This window comes from Paroedura picta, chromosome 8 (genome assembly GCF_049243985.1).
Source record: "Paroedura picta isolate Pp20150507F chromosome 8, Ppicta_v3.0, whole genome shotgun sequence".
Taxonomy (NCBI): domain Eukaryota; kingdom Metazoa; phylum Chordata; class Lepidosauria; order Squamata; family Gekkonidae; genus Paroedura; species Paroedura picta.
This window is the reverse complement of record NC_135376.1, coordinates 48,904,433-48,923,522: the sequence shown is the minus strand read 5'-3', so window position 1 is coordinate 48,923,522 and position 19,090 is coordinate 48,904,433. Positions and strand designations below refer to the sequence as shown.

Below are 19,090 nucleotides of genomic sequence, written 5' to 3'. Positions count from 1 at the left end.
CAATTGAAAAAAGCCCATATGCAGTTCATAGAATCATAGAATGTTTTATAGCAGGCTTCTGTTTATTTTGTCCTGTGCTCTTCGTATGTTATTTTGAGTTTGAAATTGGCTTACAAAAATGTAGCAGAAAAGAATGACAGCAGGAAAAATCACAAATGTTTTGCTTTTTGAGGTAAACTGACGTAGCTGCTTTCAGAGTTTAAAAACTTTTCCAGTTAACATTTGACCTTTTGAGTCATTGTGTTTGATCTTCATGAGTGGCAAACTTATGTCCAGTGCTTCAGTTTATATGCTAGTATCGTTTATATCAGTGGTCCCCAACCCCCGGTCCGGGGACCTGTCCCGGTCTGCGGATCAGTCAGTACCGGTCCACAGCTCTTCCCCAGCTGCTGCCATAGGGACTGCCCTGCAACTCTGCTGCCAGCTCGCCTTTGGTGCTCTCCAGCGGTCGCCATGGCTGGGGCTCCTCCTTGGCGTGGCACTGTGCAACTGCTGCTGGCAGTGCCCCCCAGTGGGCAGCAGGAAGTCAGGGGCACTGGTGGGAAAGCAAGTGGAGCAGGGGCTCAGGTGGCAGCGGCGACATCCCTCAGCAAAAAGCTACCCCCCCCCCCGGACCTCAGTAAAATTGTCAAGCATTGACCGGTCCCTGGTGATAAAAAGGTTGGGGACCACTGGTTTATATGGCTTGACACGATCAAAGCCGATGCAGGGATGAACATGAACCAACTAAAAGAAGCAGTCAGAGACCGGGGCACATGGCAAAGACTTAGAATCATAGAATCATAGAGTTGGAAGGGACCTCATGGGTCCGAGTCTAGTCCAACCCCTGGACACTCACAACCCTATGCTCATCCACTGTAACCTGCCACCCTCTTAAGCCTTCACAGAAACATCCTCTCTGTCAGATGGCTATCCAGCCTCTGTTTTAAAAATGTCCAATGATTCCTACAGAATTGCCGAGAGTCGGACATGACTGAACGGATGACAACAACAACCACAATTCTTGGAATAGAATCATTCTGTATACTACAGTTAGGGGAATCAGATGCTCAGTATATCTCACATAAGAATGGGAGCAAACATACTCCCCAGTAACATCTCTTCCTATTGGGCAAAATGGTATTAGCACATAATGTCAGTGTGCATGCAAGAGGAGAGTCTGGCCGCTACACTAGTATCTTTATACCCACAGCACATATGTCCTTTTCTGGCCCCCAAAAGCAGATTGAAATTGGCTGTGTGAGCTGCCATTGAGCTTTGCCCAAATATCTGTACTTCAGGCTGCCAGTGCTTCAGAAGCAGTATATGCAGAACTTCCTCAGCTCGTCTGTTTATTCTTTTTCACAGGTCCTTCCTTGACGGATCAAAAGGCAATTTAGTTCAGGGAGTGTCTAGCCCTGGGTTTCATGATAACTGTTCTGAGATTCTGCCAGTAATCATTTCATTGATTTGGAATTATTAATTGAGAACCTTTTCATTGCTTCTACCTTTACATAGTCACCTCATTTGTTCCTGTTTGGCTTTCTTAAATCACCATTGGTCTGTTTCCACAAATTTATTTTCTTGTCAAATGAAGATGAGCTTAATTTAGCCATCTAATTACCTTTTCTTTTTATTTTCTTAGAAGGCAGGGGGTCATTAATTGCTTTTCTCACAGAAACTTAAAGTAGTTTACAGTAAATGTGAAAGCTGTAAATAACGCATTTTAATTGTAGAGTGACACTTCTGAATCTTCATGTTCTTTCATTGGTCCACCACTATGTCATTAGATTCATTCTTCATGAGATTTTGCTGCCGACTGTCATTCTATTTTTTGAAGTTTTAAATTAATTTATTTAATGTAGTCTATTCTTCTCACTGAGACTCAAGACTAGGGATAGGCATGAACCTAAAAAGGACAGTTCAGAGCTGCTCATGAACAGAACCCCAAACTGATCCAAACTGGTCCAGCATATTCAGGTTCTCCCTTTCTCCCAGCTGCCACTTTCTGCAGCTAAGAAAAAATGGATGGGGGCCACCATGAAAAGGACTTTTCTTCCACCTTTTTCCTTGCCTTGGTTCACTGGGCCAGGAGAAACGCAGAGGATCATCCATCCCCAAACTGCAAAAAAAGTTTATTCTAAGAGCTTTATATAGGGGTTGAATAGCATGGGAATAAGACTATACCCTGTGGAACCCCACAGGATAGGTCCCACCCTCTTTCATTATGACCTTATCTACCTATCATTGTGGCATGTCTACATTTTTAAGTTAGACTTTTTTATACTGGTTGCAGAGCAAAATTGAAAAAAAATCAACAAGGCTGTTCACTCCATTTTGGCTTTATCCACTATGGCAATTCCCCATCCCCTTCCCTAGTCAAGATGCAGTATGTTTTCACTGTTACCGTAACAATCAAAACAGCAGCTGTTGTTGGAGATGAGACTGTTGGAAATGAGAAGCATAACATCCCAATTACTGAGAGGAGAGAGAACATCTGTGCTAGAGAAGGAATGAAATTAATTCCTGATCTCAGCATCAGAATATATTAATTGACATGAATTAAGTGTAAGTGATGAGGTACTTCCTGTTTAGCTGGGTAAATAAAGAGCCCACATGGAATGAATTCCAAGGGACAAACTTTTATTGAAAGCTACCCTAATGAGCCCCCATAAGTTCAAACAATTATTGTGAAAAGAAATTCTGGCACATTGCTTGTAATATATGTAGTATCTTTCCTTCAATTCCACGATTACTGTAATGACACTCTGTCTCCAGATTTAGGACGTGATTAAATTCCATGCACCACAAATACTTTTTTTTTAACTTAATTTATTTTTGAGACTTTTAGAACCATTTAATCTTCTAGTCCTCAATGTCTGGACTCAGGATTAGGGATGGGCATAAACTGCATTTTTGCAGTTCATTTCAGTTTGTGGTTTGTGGCCAAACTATGAATTAATGCAAACCAGGAGATTGATTCATAAACCGAACCAGTTTGTAGCACTTCACTTTTCATGGGGAACAGAAAGTAGAGGTTCTCCCTGCAAAAAGTGGCAGGGAACAGAAAGCAGGGGTTAAATGGCTTGGAGCCATTTAAATGTCTGCTTTTTGCTCCCTGCTGTTTTTCACGAGGAGCAGAAAGTGGAGGGTTTCTCCACAAAAAAAAAAAATGGCACAGGGCCATTTCTGCTCTTCATGAACCACTCTGAACTGCCTTAAAATTCATATAAGTTCATGGTGGCTCTTCAGTTCATGATCCCTGGTTCACAAATTATGAACCAGTTAAAATTTGTCATAAACTTATGTTCATGAGCTGGGTCATGCCCATCCCCACTCAGTATAGCTCCTGACATTTACCTGGCCTATTATGAGGGGATTATTGACTTGAAGAACCCATATAGTAGGCTTGATAAAAACAACTAAGAAACAGGTTTGTATCAGTGGTATGCATGGCTTGATAGTTTCCTTTTCATTTTTTCTGCTTTCTTAGTATACCAGCATTACAGTTAACTGGAAAGCTGAGAGCTGACAGAACAGAATAGTTAGAAAGTAAATTTCTTGCTGGACCTGTCAATTTCCTGATCCCATGTAACTCTCCTCCCATAACACTAGGGGCAAAGAATACACTGGGCCAAAGCTGAAACCAAATCAATAGTGGGAGTCTGCACCTTGCAGTTCTACTGAATATAGTAGGCTAGGCATTATTATTAAGTAATTTGTAAAGGCTTTCTTTGCTATTCACCCAGTGCTACTTATGCAGAAGTAATGGAGCTTTGAGCCTTGGCAAGATCAGGACCCCTGCATCCAACAATGGGTTTTGGTGAATAATTGTTCTCAGTAGGATTCCAGCTATAACTGGTTCAATATTCTGTCACAACAGCTCATTGTCCAATTTGGACAGGTTCACTTCTACCTTTTCTAGGCTTTTATGGTCTTTTTGCCAGTTATAGGTTCCTGTCAACTGCTCACAGCTGCCAGCCCATCACCTATGACCCAACAACATGTAGCCAGAAACAAAGTTGTATCAAGGTTTCCCTCCACATATACCTGTGGTTATCTTCACTAAAAATCAGTGTCAAAACAGTGCATTTAGGAATTCTTCATGATGGACTAGCAACAGTGCATTTATAACTCTCCTCCTGGTATCCATTCCCATTCCATTAAATTTGTTAATGCTCATGGACTGGTCATAAGCAAATACATTTGCTAGACGATTCCCAGGTCTTTCGTATGCTTTTTGCATCCCTTCTTAAAGTTATCCAATAAAACTATGCATACAACGGTAATGACTGGGGAAGGCACTGGCAAACCACCACGTATTGAGTCTGCCATGAAAACTCTAGAGGATGTCACCCCAAGGGTCAGACATGACCCAGTGCTTGCACAGGGGATACCTTTACCTTTATCTTACAACTTCCCTAGTTGTGTATTTTGTAGGTTGTTTGCCAAACCAGATCAAGGGGATAGAGTAAAAGCTTGCATTTTGAAAAAGAAGGTGCCTTTTTGAAGCCTTAAGGCTTGGAGCATGGTTCTTGCTTTTCAGACCATAAAATCATTGGTCCCCAAATTGCCTGAACTGCAAAGAGATGGTGGGCTACCACGAGATAGTACATCATGAAGAATAAATAAATTTGCCTCTGCATATAGATCATATACATGTTTTGCTTAGAAATCAATGTAAGCACCTGGTAGTTCAATCAATTATACTGGACAACCTATCACTTAAATTTGTTAGCTGTTTTTTTAAAGGCTTGAGCCACAGATATCAGAGTTGGCTTCATTAGAGAGGAGAGACTGTCAGAAATATATACAACAACGTTCCAGACATACTTTGCATTTCCTGTTCAGGTGAAACATTGGAAGCATTTTGAAGAAAACAAACCAAGTTCAATGGGATTTGTGGCATACCTTCAAGGGAGAGTGGACATTTATTTTTATACCTATGCTACAGCCAGTATGATCTTCCACTTTCTCAAAAGCCATTGTCCTTGTCTGGCCTTTTCACCAGCAGTGACTGACAAGTGAGCAGAAAGGCAGTTTGAGCTCTTGTTCCTGTTTTCTGTCCTACATAGAGGTACACCAAACCTAATCCAATATACAGATAAAAGTAGAGCCAAAATAAATGTCTATATAAAGTTAAGACCACTCAAAATGATGTTTTTTGTTTGTCATTTCAGATGCTCAATATATAACGTGCAGGATGCAAAACTGCTCCGAAGCAATAAGAAGTAAACCTTTTCCAGGATACATTGACTTTGACTCCCTCATTGTCCAGGATGATTATGTGTTTGTTCAGGTCTGAAACAGCCTTTTTCCCCGCTGATTGATTGCAACTCATTTCTTCCCCATTCCTGAATTTTAATCTCCCTTTCCCACACACGCAACTAAACAGCTTGAGTGTTGCATCTTAGTGCATCAAAACCACACACTGGTCCCATTGGGATGATAATTGTTTCCTTCTGCCTATACCTCAAGTGCCTTATCAACACTAGGGTCATGGGGGATCTGTGTGCACTGTGTACAGAAAGAATATTTTTTGCCAATCAGCCATCCTCATCTTGCATTCTGAGAGTATCCGCCTCCTCACCGGGTTTCTAAGTTTATATGCCAGGTTCTGATACCACAATTGCAACAGACCAATCAAGGCTTTTTTCTATTAGTTTCAGATAGGGGGAGAAGAGGTGAACGAGAGAGACAGAAAGCGAGTGCTAGAGAAGAGTAATCAGGCATGATTGTCATGCACAGGCTATGATTATTGCGAAAAGGATGGAGATGAGATGTATTCAGCTGAGCTATGTTCCAGGTGAAAGCCAGAGAATATAACTGAATGGTTTCAGGTTTCATTATCCTCCTGCTGCTGTCCATTTCATAACAAAGAAGCTGGAAATAAACTGCAAGTGGAGTAGTGATGAGCTGTAAATTATCTGGCTTCAAGCTATTTTATGAGACTCTGAGGTCCTTGGACTGTTTCGTTGCATAATGTAGGAGCCACTTTCTGAGCTGGACTGTGTAAGGTCCTGATTTAGGATGCTTAGGGCTGATCCTGCATTGAGCAGGGGGTTGGACTAGATGGCCTCTATGGCCCCTTCCAACTCTATGATTCTGTGATTCTGTGATTTTGGAACTGAAATTATACTTGGCTGTCCACAGATGTTACCAAACATCCTTTTTATGGTAGCCCCATGAAAGTATGCAGAAGTTTGTTCCCCAAAAATCCTTCCAATCCAGGGAGAATGTTTACCAGCTCTCCTGAGTATGATTCTTTTTAGCGCAGCCTGAATCCTACCTGACTTTTCTCTATTCAGGTCCCATGATTCTCAATTCAGGATTTTTGTTCATCAAATGGGACATCCTCCTCTTTTTTCAGCTGTGGTAAACCTGGTTATATCCATGTGTTGGCATGTCTCTCCCTCTCCTTCACCAAGTAAAGAATTCCCCCCAAATGTCGATGTGGTTCATACCAGTGTTCACTACCAATGTATTTGGAGGTAATTCATCTGTCCCTAGTATAGCTTCAGTATATATCAATAGTGGTGTGAAAATGTAATACTGGAAGTTAAGAGAGTATAAGCCATGGCATGACAATGTTATGATAAGCAGATGCAGAATGGCCACGATAGGCAATGATGGACAAAAGTACTTTGCATGACTGCATAATCCCTGAATAACCCTCCTTTTAATTAAGGGCTTTTTTTTTTTTCTTTTAGCCTGAAAATTGTTATTTTAAGCTGTATGTAGTCTGATTTTTTTTTAATGATCTGTGTTTTTATGCTGGGCTGGAGCTTTTTTAATGCTGGATTTTAATTAATATATTTTATTTATACTTGTTTTTTGTGTGTTTTTTGTTTTTTGTTTTTTTTACAAAAGCTGCCTCAAGGCAGGTTTCTGGAGAGGTAGAATAAAAATGTTCTAAATAAATATTAACGGGAAATCATACCAGTACTCCTTTGATTCCTGGGTGCAGTGAAAACAATTCATGTTTCCAAGATTTTCTGTGCAGCCACAAGTCCTAGAAACTTGTTGTTGCATCTGAAATTCTGAAATCCGGTGCTTCACTAGTGCTGAGGAACTCACAGGTGTATGAACCAAGCCTCTGAAGTACCTAACTTACTGCACAGAAATTGTTAGGAGTCAGTTGCACAATATCTTCTAAGGCCCAGTGCAAGTGTAACAGTTCCATCCTTAGCAGAATTCTACCCTTCTGTGTTCAGGGAGGTCAATGGGCTTAGAAGGAGGTATGTTTATTTAGGGCTACAAAGCATAATGAGCAAGTTTGTTGTATGGCTTACAAAAACAAGTATGTGTAAGTGTGCATAATGCCCAGTGGCTGCTATGTGATGTATTATAGCTTTGTGCTGTTATAGTCAGAGTTATGCTTATGTTATGAAATGAAAAAGTTTTATGTACCACACTTGATACTTAATATAAATCCAAAACAAACTTCAAAGTATCTTCATGTTACTTAACATGTCTGTCAAATTATTGTCACACCTGTTGTTTTCTTTATATAAGTGTATCATACCAGCCATTGGTTTGCTCTTACCATGTACAATCCAGTGAGATTCACTTTTGTTTTGCCCTTGAGGGCTCCTGGGAAGAGAGTAAGTTTTTCTGATTTATTTGTACCTTGCTTTTATCTGTACAGTAGGGGAAGGCGGTCTGTTTCTTTTTTGCCAGCTGTTGAAAATATTAATGGCTCTGGCAGATGTAATGATCAATGTTAACAAAATGGAACTCTCTGCAGAACTCAGAGCGCTTGGGCATACTTGAAAAGTCTAGATGAAACTTTCAGGCTTGGTGTTTGGATAAAGTTCCCCAAAAGTTGACAGGGACATAAAAGCTTCTCTCATTGCACTCTGAAGTCTTGATTGTTAGATATAAAGACCATAGACTGAACATTAGAATTGCCACATGCTCAGCCAAGGATTCAGAAGGCTGTATCGAGGCTCTCAGGTTTCCTGTGCCCTTCTGTCTTCCTGTACAAACAATCTGAATAGGTTATGCTACTTCACACTGTCAGTTTCCATGGCTGATGATGTGAATGATGGCTATTTTGCCGCTTGCTGTAACTGCAGTGCCATTTTTGAGCTGTCACTGCCACAATTGCATTCCCCTTTCCAGCTTGCCTATTATTTTCTCTTGCTTTAAAAAATGGAACCGTGATAATCATAACCTTGATGATATAAGAAAACAATGTTCTATGTTGCAGCTGACATCAGGAGGTCGGCCTCATTACTACGTGTCCTATCGGAGAAGTGCGTTTGCACAGATGAAGCTGCCTAAATATGCATTGCCAAAGGTAAACTATTATGCCTGGAACATTTTTTTGCAAATGTCCTTTTGAAATCACAGTTAGATCAGCCACTGCAGCTCTTAAATGGCTTCTGCAGGATTGGTTTAATTAATATAATTCACCCAATTCCTTTTAAACAAAATTGCAGCCACACACACACAATTCACTCAATGAGGTCAGTGTTTCAGCTGGCCAAAGATGTCAGTTCAAAATACAGATTGATTTTCAGGTTGGAGGAAATAACTAATTAGCATTTTGTTGTAATCATTAATGACATTTTGGGATTCTATTCTATTCTATGTTTTCCCCCTCCTTTCTCTGTGTGGGAGTCTGCCGTGTTTTGCTTCATTAATGGATTTTAATGGGAATTTTTAAAGCAAGATGCCTTTGTATGCATGCTTCACATCTAATTAAGAACAATGAAGAATTAGCAACATAGCTTTAAAATATGCCATTGCCACTGGTGCCAGGATTTTTAAGAAGTCTAAGGAAAAGTCATTCAGAAGGAAGTGATTTTTTCTTGGAAATTGCCCTTAAGACATATGAGAGGGTCAGGGAAAATGCTATTAGAGAGTTTTGTTCCCCACACCAAGGGATTTGATTCATTCTGCCATGATTCAGGAATATGGGCTATGAAATTGCTTGCCAGATTCAAGGTTCTGCATCTTTTAGATACATGATTGCTGGGGGACAGCTTATGCAGCAAATGAACTAATCCCCTTTGAAACATCTGGCATTAGCCAGAGTCCTTGATCTTCAATTTCTAGATGTATATACAAGGTCTCATGGATGTCATTGTTTTTGTATTTTTGAAAGATATTTAAAAAATTGTCAGGTGAAAGTCTGGACTCCATTTGATTTTTAAACTTCTAAAATCTAACCACATGTTTTTGAAAATCATTGCTCTTATGGAATTCTGTTGTAGAATGAAACCTCAGGCATTGGAAAAGACTTGGGAGGATTATCCTGTCAATTCACATCATAGTCAGACAAGTGTTTATTTGCAATAGACATTTAAAAAGTCAGCAAAACCTTTTCTAGTCAGTTACTGTAATAGTTGTGATAAAGGTCACCTGGAAATGCCAAACTGCAGCTCATGGAACCCATTTGGAATTAGGCTGTTTGCACTTAAGATGGTCAGGCTTTCCGTATTGTTTAGTGTCCATCTGACCATCTACACAAAATCAGGAAGATCACTTAATGGATGAGACCAAATTTCACTGTGTCTATTTCCAGGTTGGTTTTGTTTCTCTTACAAAAAGGAACTCAGGAGTCTGCATCACTCTGTTTCCTTTTGCTAATTTCCCCACTAAGGTTTGCACATTTTAGTGATATTTTCACAATAATTACACATAAATGACAAAAAGGAACCCACTGAAAGAGCATCATAACTGATAGCAACAAAAATCAGGTGAAGTAGAATGGGTGACGACATCAACATACAGAACCAGAAATAAACCAACATGGTTGTATCAGCTCATCGATACTCACTCTCTCATTGACTTTGTAATTGGCAGATCTCATATACCAGGTGGTTGGTTTGCATCCTTTTTGACTGTTGTGACAGGATTTCTCTAGTAAATGGCTTCAGTGGCATCAAGGTACATGGTATTTCTCCAGCAGTTCCAGAGAGGGGAAATCTCTGAGTTAGCTCCTCTTTTTCATCACAGATTGGGTCTTCTGGTAAACACCAAGTGGTCTTCCTTAGCCTCCAGACCAGGTGTACCTAGTGATTCTCAACCTTCCAACTGCCGCAACCCTTTAATACATTTCCTCATGTTGTGGTGACCCCCCCAACCATAAAATTATGAAAATGTTCTTTCACAGAAATCAGCAGAAGTATACATTCTTAAGAAAATGAAGGATATTCATGGGAACTTGCAGATGGATTCTTCCCTGGACTAGAATTCAGTCAATATAAAACATGACAGAAAATATAGCTTCCCATCAAAACAGTTGACTACAATACCAGTTTATAGATCTGTCCCAAAGTCTCACCTAACAAATGTCCCTTTTGCTGGTTCCAAGCTCTTTTTTTAATAATCACTAGATACAATACTAGTGAAAACTAAGACACTCCCCACACCATGGAAAGTAGAGGTTATTATGTTCCAAAATAGTAACCATCCAAACTCTCTGGTAAACTATGAAGCACATAGCAAAAATAGTTTTAATAATCATGTAAAGCTTGAGAAGACTACAGTTCCAAGTTGTCTTCAACTTTCACTATACCTATGATAGAGCCAGCACACTCTCTTACATGCCCAGTATTAGAACAAGTTCTGCTCCATCTGACGGCTGTAGATTGATCGCCAGCAACTTTGGATATTAGCTGATTCTGAATAACTTATCTCAACTCTTTTATTCTCATGCAAGTACTCTACCCAGTTTTAATCATGTTCTTATGAAAGATTTTTAGAGCCACAATAGATTAAGGGGGTGTCAGATACTCCTTGATCTGACGGTCTGCACCTTCCAGTGTGGTTGTTCTTGCAGGCTGAACCTTTGATGGGAGTTCTGGTATATTGTGATCCCTCTCTCTTTCATGCAACCTGTCTCTTCCAAAGCACCATGGGAGGGATCCAGCTTTCTGTCTGGTTCTACCCCAACTTACCTATTAAAGGTCCTCTAGAAGCAAGAAATCCCTGGGCTCCTCTCCCTTCCTTCTGGACAGAGGCTGATTCCTGGAAACTCTCTCTCTCTATCCTCCATGAGCCAAAGGTCTGGCCTTGGTGAATCTAGAAAGGCTCCCATTTCCTGCTCCTCTACTTATTGCTTGTGCTGGAACATCCATGTAGCCTGCTCCCAGGCTTCCCAAGGCTGTTCAAGCCTTGGCTGTGCCTTTCTTGGTGGCTAGGCTGGTACTTCCATGTCTCCTAGCTCTCCTGCTGTTGGCTGTCTTTGCAGTGGACCCAGCAACCACAGGTCTTTGGGCTGCTGCACCTATCCTCTCCATGCTTCCACTGTCTTCTCCTTCATCACCATGTTCCCAGGCATTTCCAGGCCTTTCTGGCTCCTTATTGGGCAGTGCCATCATCCCTATATCCCCAGTTCTTGGTGTTGCTGCATCCCATGGCACACTGGGCACTGCCATAGTTAGGGTAACCCTGTCACCCAAGGTGAGCATAGGGACACGGGAATTTATCCCACATGGGAAGTTAACTAGAATGTCTGCTAGCTAAATTTACAAGGTCCTTAGTGCTACGTTAATACATGACTTGGCTTCAGCCATTCCGGGAATTAACACTACCAATTTTCAGATCATACACATGTTAAATATTTTCTACAAGGGATCACCTTCGTATAATTAATAGATTCCTGACCTGGCACTTCAGTGTAGTATATTCTGATATCATAAAGGTTGCATGTCACCTCAAGGAACTAACTCTCAAGAATCCTTTCTTCTCGACTCAATTGGTCTCTCAGCTAAACTTCATAAACCCATTCATTTTCATTAGAACAAAATATTCCTATGGATGAACTTGTGTTCATTCTTTGTAAAGCTTAGCTAACTTTTCTTTAGAGCTAAAGAAATACTTATCTTTTGCTCTAACCAGATTCATCCAGAAGAGGGGAAATGGCAAGTGGTGCTGTGGTGGCAGTGGTTTCCAAAGTTTTAAAAAATCTGCAAAAATCTCCAGTAGCCAATCAGAAGCCCTCCTGGGGGAAATTCCCATCTGGCCAAACCCACTTTTCAAAACCACTCAGTGGGTCCCAGGAATAATGTTTCTAGGTGCCATGGCACCCATGGACACCAAATTAGAGATCCCTGGTCTAGGAATATCTTACAAGCAACAGAATGTGCAGTTGTCTAGCAGAATATGGGTATGCTTTGAGCAACATCTTTCTTGTATGATTTGGGAGCATCTGGCCTTGTGTCAAAGTGCTTCAGTATCCTCCGGCTGCCTCTTGGTTGTCCATCTTGGTGTAACTTCAAGGACAGCTTCCTAACTGAGCATTCATTACCCTATCTTATTCTGTTGAAGAATATCCTGTATTAAATACTTCATAAGTAATTTGATATGCCACTTTTTCTTAACAAGCCCCATGAGGCTCTCTCTGTCACCCAGCTCAAGAAGTAGATGTTGCTGAATCTACCTACATGGTATTTAAGGCAACAAAGTGCTTCATTACAATATTACAGTATCTTCAAAGGGTGAGTACTAAATCTGTATGCATAAGAGCTACAGCAGAAAATGCGTGTTTAGGATGCTGTTATCAAAGCAGGTGACTGCGTTTATTAAAAATGAACAAAGCACAGTGCAGTCAAAAAGGAAATGAAACAAGCAGGGTCCTTTATGACTAGAAGGTCTTTAATCTCTTTCAGCTCAATTACTTTGCCCAAATAAAATCAATGGCGCAAAGAGTTCTTAGAGACTGCAGTGGCTTGTGGAATGTTGAAGCAGAATTTTCATACCCAAAGTAGTTTGATCTCTGCATCCCTGATCTCTTCAGAATCCGGCCCTTTAGCTGACTTAGGCAAAATGAAGTGGTTGGATTTAGTGCCTTTGATGTGGTTATATTGATAGTGATTTCAGGTGTCAGCTTTTCAGCAATGACTCAGAAGGGAAACAGAATGAATCTAATGGAGAATGTGTGAGTTATCATGCTTTTTAAAAATTTTACAGAATGTATATCCTGCCATTCTGCCTTCACAAGGGCTACCAAAGGGGCTTTTGTGAATGATGGAAAGAGATATATGTACAATGATACCTATAAGGGAAAGAGAAAGCAAACAAACATAATTAGGAACCAAGCAAGAATGCTACACAAGGAAGTAGAACTCCTTTTTCTGGTGTCTTTGTTGCATGAGACATTTGGCTTCACAGGAAGGCAATAAAACAATGTTTTCCAGATAGTAGGCTAGGACCCAGAAATGGGTCTAGAAGCCTCTGAAAATGGGTCATGGGACAGCCCTCCCTAGTGGCCACCTCTGTCCCTTCAATTGTTCCCTTTTGCATTTTGAAAAATCAAGATCTGAGTGAGTTTCTTAGAATCTTAGAGGGGATTAGAGGGACTATTGGAAGAGAAAGTGGTTAAAGGCTGGAATGTTACCTGTACACACAAAGACTCTTACTTTGGTTTCATAGAGGAGGCAATAATGCCCTTGACACAATGTTTGTTGGTTTCTGTAGATAATGTAGAGCTGAACTAGATAGTTTGTTCAAGGTGCTAAAAGTCTTGGGCCAGGCCTGAATGAGTAACTATACCAAATACATTTGTACTTGTTGGTCACCATACCAACAAGTTTGGAAACCATTGAATTGGAATACAAGCTCTATCATTATCTTTGAATGCTTATGTCTCAAGAAATTTTAACTGGGACTTTTCTCCCCCCCCCCAATATAGTGTGTGAAAAGTTTGTACTAGGCATGTGCAAGGGGAAGAAGATTCAGATTGTTTTTGATTCAGTACAATTCAGTTTGGATTGAACTGATTTATCTGAATAACCTATAGTGTATTTTTGATTCAGCTATTCTCCGGTTGGATGCCCCTAGAACTGGACCTCCTTGTCCAATCGTTTTGCAACTTGGGTGGTTCTTTTGAAGAGAGATGCCTGCAGCCACACTGCAAGTTTAGTACCTCTACCTCCAACTCCCTCCCTCCCAGAGCCCAGGAAAGTCAAAAGGGGATACTTTCCCCCACTTTCTCCTTCTCTTTAAAGATTAAATAGACACTTGCTCAAAGCACCAAATCACTCTGAATCATGATGTTTCAAGCAAGGTTGATTTGGCCATTTAAACTTATTGGGAAATGGTGATTTGGACCGGATTCAGCTCATCTGTGCCTGAATCAAGGCTGATTAGACTACTTTTCAGACAGATTAAATCGAACTGCACATGCCTAGTTTGTACACTCAGAAGTTGTTTTTTTAGGATATTGAAGTTCAATTTTCCAATCTTTAGAGATTCCTTTCTACATCATGCAAACTAATGTGAAACTACTACATGTTATGTATGCACCGTAGGGCTCATTCTGCATTTGTATTAAGTATGAGTGAGGCTAATATTCCCCTATGGCTATGCATTTTGGGGGAAGAGGGATAACAGCAAACTAACACCCCTTTATCATTCTTTATGGTATAGTACCCTTCATGCCATTACATTTTCCAGTACACCATCTGAAATAGAACATGCAGTAAGTCATATATAAAAAGATTCATTTCATCAATAATTTTAAACAAGAATAGTGATTATGCATTTTTACAGATACAACCCATCCCCACAGGCATAATTCCATGGGGTGATCTGACTAGAAGAGTTCACTGAAGGAACTAGTTGAGTGGCTGCTTCTCCAAATTCCTGGATCTGATCTCTGAAGAACAAGAGACAAACAAAATGTATCACAGGATAGAGCACTACAGCGAGAAGGAAGAATAAGATTAAATTGCCTTTATCTGTTCTTTGCTCATGGAAGCCTGAAGTAGAAAAGAAAGAGGAACATTTACCCAATTCCCACTCACCCTTAGTTACATTTTCTTTGCCTCCTGATCATCAGGAAGAAATGACACAGTCTTTGGGAAAGGTGGGGAAGGACACAATCCATCACCTTCTTGTCCTCCTCTTCCACTGGAACCAAACCGATGCATGTAGTGACGCAAAATGGTAACTGGGACTATAGAACATGAATGTCTCTGTAGTTCTGGACCCCACCCACACTGCCTACTTACATTCATGCATACTTGCCTTATTTGTATAGCTTTGCATTTCCAGCCTCCAGCATGTGCCGCATATTATCTTCCTGACCTTTGTTAGTCTGCCAGATCATTTATATAGTTACAAGTTCTATAATGACAGAAAGAATTAGCACTCTCTGTCCATTTTTAATCCATGGGTTATTAGGACAACGCAACATAACAACCTCTGGAAGGAAGAAAAGTCCAACAAGTTAAAAACAAAATAGGTTCTTTAATCACTGACAGGGTCTGCAATTAGTGATGCCAGTTCCCAGGTAGGATCTGGGGATTCCCTGGAATTATAGGTCATTTCCAGACTTATGAGATGTGTTCCTCTGGAGAAAATGGCTGCTTTGGAGGGTGGATTCTGTGGTATTTTAATCTACTGTGGTCCCTCCCTGCCCCAAATTCTGCCAACTCCAAGCTCCGCCCAGAGCTGGCAACCCTATCTGTAATTGATCTATTAAATTATAGGTGCCAATAAGCCATATTCTCCTGACCGACTGAGAAAAGGGTACTTGCGGCACATAGGTGATTTAGAAAGTATCAGCCTTTTTCCCCTTAAGTTACCCATGCAAACTCAGTGTTCATAATGTTGCTCGTTCTTTCTCTCTGGAAAAGCATAAAATCCAGACAAATTAGACAGCAGGCAAACCCAGACTTTCCTGCATTGATGTAAACTGGGAATTCTGAAGGGTGGGGTTGTGATGTTCTTGTGGGCAATGAGATGGGAAACATATCACAACCAGTGTCAATGGGGCATTCATTAATTGGAAGATAGCTTTCTTTTTGTTATTTAAAAATGCAAGTGGTGAGTATTTATTTCTCTTGGGGGGGGGAGATAGTGGCGGTAGCACTTCCCCCTTTGTCTTCCTGTATTTTGCTTCTCCATGTCAATGAGAAGATTGTTTCATAGAATGATTTACCCAGCAGAAATAGCAGGCAAATTACTGCACCTGACAGGAAAAATAAGGGCCACATTAAGTGACACATGGGAGAGGTGTTTGTTGCACATGACAAGGTTCTTGACAGTCGCCCATCCTAGTAATATATGAAGTGAATAAAGAATGGGTAAAAAAAGTGGGAGGAAACAGTGTCAGTTCATTGATATCGAGAATACATAGTATTCCCCCTCGGCATGTGAGTACACACACACACACACAAACAAACAAATGGTCTGGTTATCTGCAATTTATGAGCACTCAACTGGCCTTCCCATTGGTTTTCTATTGTGGTTTCCAAACTATGTATAACAGAATTGCCATCTTGAGACTGGAAGACTGACTATTTCTAACGATAGTATCTGTTTAATGTGGGTCTGAATGGAATTGGAATTTCTCCTGAGAGATGCCTGGATCTGAAGCCCTCTTGGAAGCTGTGAAGCTTTTCCATCTCCTTCAAGAAGTACAAGAAATGGGAAAGGAAAAACTAGAAGCACTTTTTCACCAGCTCCTGGACTGAGCTTCAGTGGAGTCATACAAGACAAGACCTCCAGATCTAAAACTTGTTGTTAGGTGCGAAGTCGTGTCCGACCCATCGCGACCCCATGGACAATGATCCTCCAGGCCTTCCTGTCCTCTACCATTCCCCGGAGTCCATTTAAAACTGATCCATAAATAAGACCTAAAACTAAGTTCCATAAATCTTAGCTTTAAAAAGTACTGTGAGTCTGGATCTGTGCCTCATTCACAAAAATGGCTAATCTTAACACCGCCCGTGGCGCCGCAGGTGCCACGGACTAAATAAAAGGATAAGGGGTTCTGGGGCGGGATGTGTCCGGGATGAGGAAGGGTCCGGATTGAACCCTTCCTCTGGACAGACAATCGGAGGGACCAATCGGCAGGCGCGCAGCGCCTGCCGATTGGTCTCCCCGATTCCCAGCCCCAGCAACTGTGAGCCGCGCGTTGCTCCTTTGCCACCGGCCTGATGTGTTGAGAGGCGCGAAGCGCCTCTCGCTGCGTCAGGCCGCCGCCCGAGGGCTGCTTCGGCCGCCCCGCCTCAGGAGACAACACCTCGCCGCCTGCCCGGCCAGCCTCGAGCAGCTGCCGGCCTCCACTGCACCAGAACCGGCAGAGCCGCCCCGATGCAGCAACGAGCACGGCCAACACCAGCCCCGCTGACGCACATGCCCAACATCGTTTCCTCCCTACCCTGCAACGACTCAGGTAGGCCCCGCGCACGGGGGAGACCTCAAGGAGCCGACGGGTGACGGGGGAGGGTCTCAGGCTGCACAACCACCCAACCCAACTCCATAGGCACTCCGCTTGCCATTCCGCCCCCCCCCAAACCGCTGCCTTCTATGCACACCAGCCGCCGTCGGCTGCCTCCACATGCCTTCCCGCCTCCTCTTTCAAAGCCCGCTCTTCAGCCCGCCCTTACCAGTGGGCTTTGAAGACACGCTAACAAAATTCTTCCTGCTATTCTATCTTGAGGGGCAACAAGCAAACAGGTTAAGCTTCCGGGGCTGCTGCACAGCAATAGTCTGTCGGCTCCATTTGAGAAACTCCTCTGCTCGGCCCCCACGTGCCTTCCTGGTCCGCTTTGAAGTCTCTTACCCGTTTGCGAGAGCCGGCCAAGTTGTTTCAAAATCAGCTCTGGTTAATGCTGCCCCTCCCCCCATGCTTCAAGGCCATCTCTCTTGCCTCAGGTTGGACTCAAGAGCTCCACTTGCAAGACCGGGAAGCTGCCGGTTGCTGCTTTTTTTTTTCTCCAGCTCTCCGAGCTGGACTTTGCAGGCACCCAGAAGAGCCAAACGGGCTGCTAAGGAGGAGGCGGGGACTTCACAGCTACACGTGAGGAGGCAGCGATTTAACCCCCACTCCCCGGCCAAACAAACATACAATGACTTAAGTAAATCATTAACAGGGAAGCTGCCGGTTGCTGCTTCTTTATCTCTCTGCCTGGGAACTGTAGCTTGCAGGCTCCCGGGAGAAGCGCACGGGCTGCTAATGAGGAAGAACTACTTGAGAAGTTTCACGAAGCCTGTGGAATGTACTGTGTCCACCAACACCTTTTAGCAATCCTGTGCAGAGGTCTGGAGATGTCCCGAGCACAGCACTCATGGAGGGCTCTCCTGTGCCAAGTCTTCCTCTCCTGGGACATTCCCTTGAAAAGCCTGGAGGATTTCTGCCTGTAGCTTTCAGGCTGGCATACAAGACAGTAAGTTCTGTTCCAGCCTAACATACCCCCCACCCCAAGTCTCCAGAGAGACCACCCACATCCACTCCTCTTTGCCAGCCTGCCACCTTCTGTATTGCTGTGGCCAGGAGGGGGATGGAGGCAGGCCCCGGCTGTACTTCTGGCCCAGGGGGTAAGGATGCCTTCCCCCCATCCTTTCTTCCTCCCTTCCATCCATTTCTCTTCTGCCTTTCTTTCTCCCATTGCTTCATCTCCTTTCTCCCCTTCTCTCTCTCTCTCTCTCTCCCTTTCTCTATGCCTGCCTGCCTGCCTGCCTGCCTCCCTCCCGTGTTCTCGCCACTGCATCTTTCTGCTCCCTACCTTCACACCCAGAACTTCTAAGCCAAACACTCACCCATCACACCATGCTAGCGCCCGTTGTATTTAAGCGTACAACGGGCTTCAGTTCCTAGTAATGTAATACTTTCAAAACATTCTGTTACTTGGCAGCTCTCATTTTCTGAAGGGTCTCAGGACCAAGCCATGTCCAAAAGTCCCAAGAGAAAGTCAAGGATTTTTATTCAGTATTTCATTCCCAAATCTTCAGATTTGGAGAATCTCTACCAGTATCTATATCTATAAAATTAGCTATGGCAACCTGTTTTTCAGCCCAGATATGGAGTAATTAGGAATTGAAACTAAGAGTTTATTTCTTCGGAGGCAGCAAAACATCATCCTGGGACAAGAGCTGGGCATTTTAAAGGAAACTTTATTAACCGTATAATACTAATAATTTTTAAAAAATGGTTTACAAGCATCTTCATCACCAATAGCTGACTGCAGCTTGATCACACTTGATCAGATCAGTAATTTATATCATCTCAACATCAAAAAATACCTAAAATAGAATTTTAAAGCACACAAAAAGACCCTTCATGTAATATCATGTAATCCCGCAAATGAATATATTTCATGTCTGTTCATAAACAGTGCACATTCGCTGTAGTCATAACTGGAGTAAG

At 42.2% G+C, this 19,090-nt stretch overlaps 1 protein-coding gene and 1 long non-coding RNA gene across 6 annotated transcripts in view; one reads left to right on the top strand and one right to left on the bottom strand.

Annotated features, from left to right (window-relative positions):
* LOC143843502 (VPS10 domain-containing receptor SorCS1-like) overlaps positions 1 to 19,090 on the top strand; it is a 507,191-nt gene that overhangs the window by 362,940 nt on the left and 125,161 nt on the right. For all 5 annotated transcript variants that reach the window (XM_077349667.1, XM_077349668.1, XM_077349665.1 and 2 more), the window contains exons 7-8: positions 5,160 to 5,278; positions 8,192 to 8,281. In XM_077349667.1, coding sequence (XP_077205782.1) covers positions 5,160 to 5,278; positions 8,192 to 8,281 — 209 coding nt within the window. The remainder of the gene's footprint in view (positions 1 to 5,159; positions 5,279 to 8,191; positions 8,282 to 19,090) is intronic.
* Positions 10,200 to 17,956, bottom strand: LOC143843503 (uncharacterized). Its single transcript, XR_013233574.1, has 3 exons — positions 17,507 to 17,956; positions 14,962 to 15,060; positions 10,200 to 14,590 (listed from the first exon to the last, which is right to left on the bottom strand). It is a non-coding gene; the product is annotated as an uncharacterized LOC143843503 (long non-coding RNA).